Here is a 12,286-nt window from a genome sequence, read left to right as displayed (position 1 = left end):
TTGTTTGGACTTTGGAGAACAAGTAGATCTTAGGGAAAGCATTTTCCTCTTGGGGTACTGCCTTCAATCTGATATTCATTTTGCTCAGATCCGCGGTAAATACCAGCCTGTTTCTGTGAAATGTAAGTGGTGTTTGCTCTGGGCTAGTGGGACATCCGTGCGCTGTTTGCTCTGTCAGGGGCTCTCCTGGAGACTCGGCTGTGCGGTATTCAGATCCGCGCACAGGAAGCAGCTGTCCTGGTTCCAGGTGGACAGAGGGAAAGCTTTTCTCTCCCAGCCCAGCTGTGCCACCTGGTAGCTTAAAGAGCAGACTTCAGGTGAAAGAACCATTGTTACAAATCCACTCCCTAGCTGGCCAACACTTTGCTGAAGCAGCGTAACTAGAGGTATTTCCAGTCTGGTCGACTTTGAAATGATGGGAACACAGCAAGGAAGTCATTGTCCGGGCTGCGTGAAAACGCGTGTGTGCTGCCAACATTTACCATTTAAAACCGGGAATGAAGTCTACATGCCAAAATAAGCTTTATAAGGTTCTCAGTTCTAGTAACTTATCCTATTCTATTTGTTAGATAATCCAGGTCTTTCATGTGTTTTTACATTCTTCAGTATATATTGATGTAAAAAACTGCAATTGTGTGTGTGTGTGTGTGTGTGTGTGTGTGTGTGAGTGTTTACTTTTCTAATGTAGCTTAGAAAAGAAGGTTGAACATTTCACAATTCGTTATTTGCAAGAAAATGAGATAGCTTTAAAAACCATAAATAAATATTATTAAGTGGAGCTCATATGTGGTAATGAATCATATTTGCTGGTAAAGCATATTCATGTGTGAAAATAAAGCAAAAGAACTTAGCTATCATGAGGAATGTTATAAGAGATAAAGAGCACGGTTGGGTGGGTTCAGTAAGCTTCCGCCACGGTATAAACTAACAATACCACAGTGAACTTCCTACCTGAGCAAATGTGTGCAGAAACGCACTAGGAGAAATTGATTTAAATAAGCCTTTACTGATAACACCAAGAAGAAATTATAGCCATACAATGTAATGGCATGCTGATTTTTAAAATAATGATATACAAACCCAGAGTTTTTTAGGACATATATATTTTTTATTCTTAGTTCAAAGCTGTTCCTCAGATTGCTTATTTTCTAACCTACTTTTATAATTGCAGAGAGTATGTAACATGTTTGTGTGTATACCATGAATTGAAACATTATTGGGTTTAAACTATATTAAGTAATCATATGTATATATGTATTGATTTTCAATAACTATTTTGTATAGCTAGAATATTCGAGTAGTGTATGACCTCTATGGAAGAAAAGCTTTTTGTAAATAGAACTTCAGTCTAATAAATAATTTTAATAAGTATATTTATGGACAACTTTTGGTTATGGTATTTGCTATTATAAGATTGCCCTATAAACCCATAGTCTATTTAAAAAGTTAATGTTTATGTGAAAATTTATTCTTTATTAACATAACCAAGTATTCCAATACATTTCATGTTAGAACAAATGTAATGTTATTTTGTACATGTAGGGCAAATACTTTCATTTATATCATGGGGAAATGAGGCTCCCTTTCAGAAACTTGGATACCTGGAATAGGTTTCTTAAACTATTCATCCAATGCTCATTTGAAACCATAACTTATAAAATGTTGTACAGCAAATAAGAATCAGAGAATCTTCTTTCCAGAACTACCACTAACTGGTTGCATGACTTTGAAAATTAACATCGTTAAACACCATCAGATCTCAGGCTTTTGAGATGGCAAAACAGCTAAAACCTTGCTGCTAATCCCAATGACCTAAATTCGAGTCCCAGGATCCACAGAGTAGAATGAGAGAACAAATTCTCTGCAAGTTATTCTGTCACCCCCTATGTGTGTACCTTTCTGTCACAATAAGTAAATAAGTAAATAAGTAAATAAATAAATAAAATTTCCATCTACTAAATGAAAAGGTTAAATTAATAAATATTTCAAGATTACATCTTGGCTAATCATCATCCACATGTGGTATTCTTCCCCTAAAGCCTATTATCCTATGCAGCACAGAAGATGTGTTGGGTGTGTATAGATGCTATACTGAAACAAAGTGAGAGGTGCAGAACATGACTGGAGATACTTATGAGACAATTTTACCCCAGTTTTTGCTTCATGCTAGTCACACTGTAAGAGTTAAGTATCAATCCTGCCAATTTACTGAAGAATATTCACTTTCTATTCCAACCATTGGAAGGCTGAACATGATTTTTTCCATCACCTGTCATATAGCCCATACTCTTCTCAGTCAGAAGAACTGGTCCGAGAGGTAAATGAATGTATTATGTGCTCCATGATATAGTGAAGTATATCCCAGAATGGCACCCCAAAGCTAGAAAAACTGTATGCAACCATTTGTTTCGAGTCTGTGTAATGTTCATCTTCAAAAGAAGCCCAGTGCGGTCCTCATATAAGAAAAATAGTTCATCAAATACTTTTACACTACTGATATATATATATATATATCTATCTATATATATATATATCAGTATATATATATAGAGATATATGTGTCAGTATACACACACACACATATATATATATACATTTATATATATATTCATTTGCAATCCTAGAATTCATTTGCAAAAGCTCTCTTCTAAGTGATTATAGATTGCCATAAATTGACCATTAAAATTAACCAGCATGTCTCCAGTCTTTGTCAACTTGACACATAAACATATCACTTTAAAACCATAATAATACACTTGGCCATAAGGTCGTATATTTATTGCATAATGTAAAATATAATTCAAATTTTAAAAATTTTCTCAGTCTTTAATAATTTTAATATGTTCAAAGACTCTTAACTGTGAGATCCTAGAAAATAAATTAAAACAAAAACAAGTTATATGTTTCCAATATACAGGCACAACATAAACATTTGTATTCCAAAAAGGTAGGCAGGGCACAAAACAACAACAACCAAAAAAAAAAAAAAAAAAAAAAAAAAAAGAAAGAAAGAAAGAAGAAAGAAAGAAATAAAGAAAGGAAAACGGCACCTTCTTTCCAACTCACAGCTGCTACTGCTTCATCTTAAACCTGCTTGAATTTTTCCATTAGCGTAAGCTTGTAGCTATTAAGAGAATATTTCATCATTGCAACCTTTGCCTAGAAATAAAAACAGAAGAAAGGGGAAAGAAGGAAGGAAGGAAGGAAGGAAGGAAGGAAGGAAGATAGGAAGGAAGGAGAAAAGGAAGGGAAGGACAGAGGCAGAGAGGGAGTAAAGAGAAAGAGAGGAAGCTAGGAAAAGGATTATTATAAATAATTTTATTCATTCTCACCGCTATTACTAAATATCTGAAGCTAGAGAATTTATATGAGGCAACCTCATATTTGAAAGACAGGTCACATTATGAGCCAAGCTGCTGGAGCAACGGTTGCTGCATTGTGTCATGGCAGACAACCACGGTGCTGCAGTATGTACAGCAGGGAAAGATTCCATGATCAGACCAGAAGAAATAGAAAGAGGAGAGTCTGCCTTGCTCTTTTAATAACTTTCTTGCAAGAACTATTTGACAGATCTCAGAAGAACAAAGAACAAAGGTAAACTCCCCACAGGTCTGAACCTCTTAAGAATCCCAGTACCTTTGTATTATCCACCACACTGAAAATTGAGTCTGCACACAAATTCTTTGTTGACACAGTCAAGATGGAAAACAATACACCAAACAGACAAAGAGAATCAGAATTAAGAATAGGGCAAAGAGATGAACTGGAAACAATCACTAATCTTAAGAGAGGTGGGCAATACCTTATTATTTACCTTGTACAAAGCTAAGAAATGTTGACTCCAGTGTATTTTTTCTTTATGCCCTTTTATTTTTGACTGTGTTAATAATACTCTAATATTGCAATGTGTAATAGTTCTTAGAGCAGGTCTTAAAGTGAAACAGGGATGGTGTGAAATTTTCAGTTTCACTGGACTGATTCATCTAGTGATGAAGATTTTAAAGCTAACTATCTTCTGATGGAGTGATATTTGGAGACACTATAGTAATAAAAAAAAGATAATAAGCAGTAAGAAGTTGATTTATTGATCATAGACAGGTGATATACAGATAAGAAATAGTGGATGATAATAAATAGGTAAATAAATGTTTAGATAGGTAATAGATGAAGATAGAATATATGCTTGTACATACGATCACAGACAGACAAGTACACTACTAAAGTCAGCAGTTGATATACCAACAGGTCTCTCACATATGGGTATATTTTAGAAAGTTTTCCCCAAGTACACGGACTTGTGAGGAAGATGGAGGGACACAGCTGTATATCACAAATTTCACACAATGCAAAAACACTTTCTCTGAGTTGATATCTGACCTGTGATGAAGTGGAAATGCCCAGCAAACTGTTAAGCATACATGCTCTGGGGATAAAGTGTTGAAAATCCATAATAGTTACTATGTGGACGTGTCTAGGCAATAAATTAGTGCTGATGGATTAGCAATGTCTTACAGACACATTCTCTTTCAGATGACAGGATCTATATACTCTTGGCTCTTGAAATTGCTATAGTTTCCTATACTTGCTGTCAAAAGTTATAATTATTTGAAGATAAAGACCCATTAAGCACATGTGTAATTGAGATAGATGTTAGGCATTTGAAGATGTATAATTTTTGTTTTCTAAGAACATACATCGGTATGATAGTCTTTTAAACTACAAATCACATATTAATGGATCATCTATTTAAAATTTATTGGGATCAATATTAAATGATATAAGCATCAATACTGTGCATGTGATCAGCTAAAGGTTAAAAAAATATTGTGAAACTGTAAGGCTAATTTTGAGGAGATGAAAAGTGCATCAAACACTACATTTTCTACACTTGCTGAGACTTGCCTTCTCTATAACCTAGGGTATTTGGGTTCAAGTCAGTCACACGATGTCTCAGGGATAGGACCAGGGCATTAAACTCCCTCTATCCATCACCCCTACTAATCGCCCCACCAAGATCACACTCCACATCACCCACCAGCTCTAACCCATCTCTTTCTATCTCTGTCCTGCTGACAGTAAATCCTCTCACCAGCTAATTGAACGAGTGCACCTGGTGCTGCCTCCCAAAGATCCACAAAGCCAGACTTTGATGGACAGCAGAAAGTGGCTCCATGTGAAAACAAAGCCTTTTTAACTGAGAGCCAGGCTTTGTTCTGCTCTGGACTCGAAGGTCACTCCAGCTCATTCTGGCTGTGGTGGGGATCTTAATTTTCACTCATCCAATTTACTTGCAGCTGTCACTCTTTCCAATATTAAAAGTTCAGCGCCGCGAGTGCAGAGCATTTGAGAAAGAGGAGGAATGAGACAGGCTTGTTGCAAACGGAAAAACAGCAAGAGCACGTGAAATCTGGCTTGGCTCTGAAGTACAAAAAGTTATTTTCAAAGCCCATAAATTATGACATAGTGATTAACATGTAATTTAAATATATTTAAACAACAATTATATCACATTTCCAGCCCAGCTAATTGGCCTCACAGATGTTCCCTTGGAGCTGCATTGCCCTTCCACAAGGAAATGAATGAGGTGCTTTTTTATCATGGAAACCAGATAAAAAAGCAAACTGAAAGAAAAATGGAAACCGAAACATAAAAAGCAGCCAGTAACCCCACAAACAATGAACGTTAAGGATTTTGTGTAGAATTGGTTTCCATTTTAATGCTGAAAACGGGAAGGGGGGTGGGGGAGGCAGGAAGACACTTGCTGTGATGCTGTTTGGCAGTGTGTCCACAGAGGGAGCTGGCAGGTTGTGATGGGGAAACTTGTCAAAGCAGGGACTGGAGATGCTATTCAATGAGACAGAGCTTCATCTTCTCTCGGAACAGGCTAAATGCAAAAGTCCACTTGTTTGCAATACACCACCTTCTCAACTAAAGGCATTCTGTTCCAGAAAACGAAGATAAGTAATGGACTGTTTTCCACAAATGGTTTGAGTCAGTCCTTTGATCATTCATCTTTCAAGTGAAAAAAAAAAAAAAAAAAAATACAAAATGCGCAATCAACTCTAGCTTTACCTGTGGTTCAAATTGAGCATTACGCAGAACAGGCATTTTTGCCAACTAAGAGGCGAAAGGAACACAGATAATTACTAGTATTTTGGAACACTCTTCCTTCTCATATGAATTCACGCCAGCAGCGTGATTCTTTAGCGCTTGTTTCTACTTCTCTAATCTCAGGCACTGTCTGATAGATCTGCATGAAAATAAAGAGATCTTTCTGTGTCCATATTTCTTCTAGTATGCCATAGTCTTCCCAACATCTGTCCCGGTGACCAGTGACTTTTATCATGAATATTTAATGAATATTTGCTAAATACTAATTAATCAGTGACTGGTGACAAGTCTGGGGTTTGAAATGTTATGACACTAAGTCGGGCAGTTCTCATATTTTACAAATCACTGAACTATATCAAACATTCCTTTCTCAAATATTATGGACAAATAGAATTGATTTTCTGTCTAAATAAAGGACAACAGGATCTGCCTATACTTATGATGGTTAGAGACCAGATAAGCACTAAAAATGCATCTTTACTGGTCACCTTTGACATGAGATTGCTTGACTTCAGGATTCTTATTAGCTGACATATGCTTACATGTTATACACAGTCTGTATTCATACAATATGGCAGAACATATTTTGCCATTCTGAAGAGTAAAGTAGCGCCCAGAGATAAAGCCTGGGGAGATATTTTACAACTAAATATGAATGATTTAGACATGGAGCCTAAAGTTTCTAACAGGACAAAATAATATGTGTACAGGATAGTAACAACTCCTGTGCATTGAATGTATGTGTGTGTGTGTGTGTATCATAAGTGCCCATATGTTGCTGGAACAATTACGTGTGGTGTCTACACATAATCAGATACTACTTGAGTAGAAAAATAGGTGAGAGTTTGTCATTTGGGAAAACATAGATGGACCTAGTGTTCTTACCCCAGATGAAACAAGGCAGGCACAGCCTCAGTCACTTCACTGTGTGACTGGAGAAGGAGCTATAGGGTGCAATGCATTGTAAATTCATCAGAAAACTTGTTGTGTGATAAGTCTGGCAAGCAGCATGGGTTTAGTGGAATTGTATTATCCCATTGCTATTGGTTTACATTGAATAGTTATTACTCATAGAAACAATCTCCTAAGATCGCTTTATGACTCTCTATGTAGTAGGAACGCAGATGTGAGGGGATGCTTGGTGTAGATATTTGCGGTAAAAGGCATCATCTCTGTTGGGTTAGGATCAGGTGTAGAGAACTGTATCATAAACACAGCTCTGTTCCTTATGCTCAGTGCCAGAAAGGCAGAGAAATCCAGAGAAGGCAGCTCTCAGTTGGTGTGTTTAATAATGAGTGAATAGATATGAGTATATTTCCATATTCAGGAGCAGGCATCTTCTCTTTCTCTAAAAAGCATTGTCCTTAACAGTTTGTTGCATTTTGCCTCCACTTTTATCTAGCCTGAGGGATAGAGTATTAAGCTATAAAAATATAGATTTTTTTAAAGCCAAGACTCATTATAATAAGTCTACCTTCATGAAAGGAAATGATAGTATATTTCCAGTAAAGAATAATTTTTTAAAAATTCTTCTTCTGTTTCTTACTTTATAAAAAGTAAGGTGGAAGTTAAATGCTATGTGGTTTGTTTCTAAGGAGAGACTGAGTAGCCTTCATTAGAGTGATAAAAATAAATGTAGCTTAATAAAAAAAAAATCAGACAAATTGGAATCTGCCTTCTATCTCCTTCTAATCCCCCCCACCTTTGTTTGTTTACTTCTTTGTTTCTTGTAAGAAAACAAAATGGCATCTTGTGATGATCTAAATGGCAGAGGGTTTTTTTTTTCTGTTTTGTTCTTTTGATATGTGAAAAAAAAAAAAAAAACTATCCTTTATTTTAAAACATAGTTTCATTATCCCCAGCTTTCTACCCCAAGTCTTCTAGGAATCCTCAGGAAAAAAATGATAATTTCCATGTCAGCCTTGTTTTTTTTTTTTTTTTTTTTTTTTTTTTTTTTTTTTTTTTGGTTTGTTTGTTTGTTTTTAAATCATGAACAGTTTTACTTTCTCAATATGACTTTCTTTGTCTCCGGGTCGAGTTGGTGTTTAACTTTGCCTGCTCATAGTGAGAAGGAACACAGTTTGACTATTTAGGTAAAAAAAAAAAAAAAAAAAAAAAAAAAAAAAAAAAAAATCACTGTTGTGCTCTTTCCCCTTTGGTTCATGAAAATCGTATCCTTTCTTTCTCTTTCTTTTTTTTTTTTATTTTTCATCCATGTTGCCTCTTATTATATCCACCATTCCATTTTTCTTTCCTATTAGAGTGAAATTGGACACAGCCCTCCTCCTGCCTACACCCCCATGTCGGGAGTAAGTATTTCATAATTAGCCTTCATCTTTTAGGAGTTTTGCTCTTCTCTCTTCTTTTGTCTTCCCATAATTTCCTCTTTTTTTTTTTTTTTTTTTTTTTTTTGCCTTTGCCAACAGTGAGTCAAAAAACTGGCTACCTGTTGTTGATCGGTAGCTGCCTGTGTAGATGTCTGTATCTCAGGTGGTAACTGCAGCTAGGATATCATGTATCAACAGGCACTTTTGATAATTATTGGAAGAATTCACCCAGTTCATGGTTTATGCTTCTGGTTGAAGATGTTATCTTCAGTCTCGTGACTATAGGTCATGTGCTGCAAAGTCTGAGTCTCAATGACTGTCTTTTTTGGTAGGGACTGGGTACTCAAAGTCATAGTAACCACAGAGGGTAGCATTCATAACATTTCACTGTACTTTGTAATTAGGACCATTTGTTGTAACATTTGACCTTGAATTTTATAACAAAATTAGGCAACACACACACACACACACACACACACACACACACACAAGAACAGAAAATCATTTTTATTAGATCACGCTCTAGTTACTTGGTAATTCTAAAAATTAAAAATTCAAACCATTTCTCCATGATTTTAAGAAAAAGAAGTCAGGACACAAAGAACTAGAAATTGGCATTTCAGCACTGGGAAGTTGCACTCAGGAGATCCCTAGGGTTTGCTTACCAACCAGTCTAGGCAAATAGATGAGTTCCCGGTACAGTGAGAAACTGTGTCTCAAGAATTAAGGTAGAGGCTACAAAGCAGTGGTTTGCAACCTGTGGGCCGAGACCCCTTTGGGAGCACATATCAGGTAGCAAAATTACAGCTGAGAAGTAGCAAGGAAAATAATGTTATAGTTGGGGGGTGATTACAACAAGAGAAAATGTATTAAGGTTGAGAACCACTGCTATCAAGGAAGACACCCAACATTGACCTCTCACCTCCATGTGCATGTGTAACTACACTCACACATACATGCACTGAAAATAGCATTTCACATGTGTCTAGTATTTGCCTCCACTTCCATAGCCCCTAGGTAAACAAAAATAATTAAGTACTAAATTTGCAAGACAATGTGTTTGGTATCCTTTTGGCTAACAGCATTCAGGTTTCTTTTACAATTTTTCCTACCAGCTGATTCTCCCAATGTTTTTCTTCTCTTTTTACAGAATCAGTTTGTGTACCAGGATGGAGGCTTTGCTACACAACAAGGAATGCCCATGCCCTACAGAGCCACAACCAGCACCATTCCAGAGGCTCCAGTCGCTCAGGGTGCAACGGCCGAGATGTTTGACGACTCCTGCTGTAATGGCACCCTACGAAAGCCAGTGGCACCCCATGTCCAAGAGGACAGTAGCACTCAGAGGTATAGTGCTGATCCCACAGTGTTTGCTCCAGAACGGAACCAACGAGGAGAAATGGATGAAGAAGGCTACATGACTCCTATGCATGACAAGCCCAAACAAGGTACATGCTGAATGTTCCAAAGTGCTCAATGATCACTGCCATCGAATGAGCAAGGTGTAGAAACCAAGCTTCCAGCCAGCAGGAATGGTGACATCTGAGATCTAGAATAAAAAAGGCGCAGGCCACTACCACTATGGAACCAGCGGTGTCTATGTGCCTACATACTTCTTTAAATAGTGCTAATTCCAGGCTTCACCTTAATAAGAAATTAGATTTTTAACAAAATCCCGAAGGGATGTATAAGACAAAGAAGCCTGAAAAATGGCAACCTGACCCCCTGTTTATTGCAGTATTGAATAAGCTATATTATGGGGGCCTCAGAATAATTGCTACGTTGAAATTATCACGAAGGTTGGAAAGACAGGTGTTACTGGCAAAGGACCAAAGCTTTTGATGCCAACGAAAAAAGAGTTGATTTATTTAAAACATGCAACTTCACTCATCTAGTTTAGGGTGAGGGGTGTAAATCATTGTAGACTGGTTTCTTAGCACACAAGAGAACTTAAAATTTAGACCCCAGCGTGCACACACACACACACACACACACACACACACACACACACACACATATGAACTAAGTTTATCTCAGAAAATTGCGATTTTGTGAGTGATGCTTCAAAAGTAATATTTGATTTTATATGTACTTACACATACCACAACCTTAAAGATAATTTATTAGTTCGTAAATTAATAAACATAGAAAGGCTACACAGCCAGGTTAAATAAAAATCTCAGTTTTAAAATCAATCCAAAAAATTATCTTTCCTTCTAATATATCCGTGCAACAAATGGAGAAGGGAAATAATTGTTATTAAATGTAGAAATTCTGAGGAAACCTATCGGTATCATTAGAAGCCATATATTAAGACTGTGAAATCCCATGAAATCATCTTTATCTGACTTTGTTCACTGTTTATAAAACACAAGCTACTGATCCCTAAGTGAGGGTTCAGATTGTATAATGAGGGTTTCGTTGGATATATAGAGATAGGTTGACATAGATAGGTGATAGGTTAGATAAATGATAGATAATAGACATAGATGCCGTTCTCTGTATAAAGGGAGTTTGGGGAAACTTTTAGTTTGTTTGTATATGTATGTGTGCTTGTATCTGTGTGTTGGTGTGCCTGTCTCTGTGTTTTCATAACTGTGTCTCGTCACATGTGTGCTGTTACTCAGAGCGGCCAGAAGAGGGCAGAAGATTCCCCTGGAGCTAGCCTTACAGATAGTTGTCAATGGCCCAGTATAGATCCTGGGAACCAAACTTGGGTCCTTTGTAAAATCAGCAAGCTTTCTCCAAAGGGACAACAGGAATTCAGTCTTAACAACCCCAATAAAAGGAAGCATTTAGGTGCATTTAGAAGATAAAAATTTAAAACATAGGGATTCTGCTCTTTGGCCTTTTCCCACCTTATTTTGTTAACTTTTTTGTCACTATTCATGTGAGCCCTTTTCCGCATGCCTATACAATCTTCAGGGTTTCGCTTTTTGCTTTGCTTCGTTTAGTTTGTTTTGTCCCCCCCCCCCTTTTTTTAAAAGAATTCATGAAAACAAATTCAAGGCTCTCTTGTTCTAAAAGAATCTGATGAATGATTTTTCCCGAAAGTAGATTTCTGAAAGCAGTATCTCGGTATTATTTCAGAATATCTGAATCCTGTGGAAGAGAACCCTTTCGTGTCCCGGAGGAAGAACGGAGACCTTCAAGCATTAGATAATCCGGAGTATCACAGCGCTTCCAGCGGTCCACCCAAGGCGGAGGATGAGTATGTGAATGAGCCTCTTTACCTCAACACCTTCGCCAACGCCTTGGGAAATGCAGAGTACATGAAAAACAGCGTACTGTCTGTGCCGGAGAAAGCCAAGAAAGCATTTGACAACCCCGACTACTGGAACCGCAGCCTGCCACCCCGGAGCACCCTTCAGCACCCAGACTACCTGCAGGAATACAGCACAAAATATTTTTATAAGCAGAACGGACGAATCCGCCCTATTGTGGCAGAGAATCCTGAGTACCTCTCGGAGTTCTCACTGAAGCCAGGCACTATGCTGCCCCCTCCGCCCTACAGACACCGGAATACTGTGGTGTGAGCTCAGCCAGTGTTAGGTGGAGAAACACGCCCACTCCATTTCCCTTCCCCCTCCTCTTTCTCTGACGGTCTTCCTTCCTCTTCCTGGGCCAGTAGTTTTGACACTTCCGAGGGGAAGCCGTAGAGACGCAACGATAGTTCCGTGCTTACCTAACTTGAATATTAGAAGGAAAGACTGAAAGAGAAAGACCTGGGGTGGGGGTCCACGCACTGTTTCTTCATTTCTTCATAAGGGTTGGTTAACAGAGTGTCTGTCAGAGCTAGAGAAGGTCTAGGAAGACTCAGTCTAATACCGCCTGCTGTCAAAGCCCCA

General features: G+C 37.7%; 1 protein-coding gene across 2 annotated transcripts in view; it reads left to right on the top strand.

The window, feature by feature from the left end:
• The window catches only part of ERBB4 (erb-b2 receptor tyrosine kinase 4), a gene marked incomplete at both ends in the record, with an annotated part of 1,001,312 nt that extends 989,338 nt beyond the window's left edge, over window positions 1-11,974 (top strand). Inside the window, 3 exons of one of the 2 annotated variants that reach the window (XM_080932824.1) lie at window positions 8,373-8,420; window positions 9,589-9,886; window positions 11,529-11,974. In XM_080932824.1, coding sequence (XP_080788950.1) covers window positions 8,373-8,420; window positions 9,589-9,886; window positions 11,529-11,974 — 792 coding nt within the window. The remainder of the gene's footprint in view (window positions 1-8,372; window positions 8,421-9,588; window positions 9,887-11,528) is intronic. The other variant, XM_080932825.1, reaches the window with a different exon arrangement.
• Window positions 11,975-12,286: the final 312 nt, after the last annotated feature.

This window comes from Micromys minutus (assembly GCF_963924665.1).
Source record: "Micromys minutus genome assembly, chromosome: 19".
Classification (NCBI taxonomy): domain Eukaryota; kingdom Metazoa; phylum Chordata; class Mammalia; order Rodentia; family Muridae; genus Micromys; species Micromys minutus.
The sequence above is the reverse complement of the archived record's forward strand: the minus strand, read 5'-3'. Positions and strand labels throughout refer to the sequence as shown.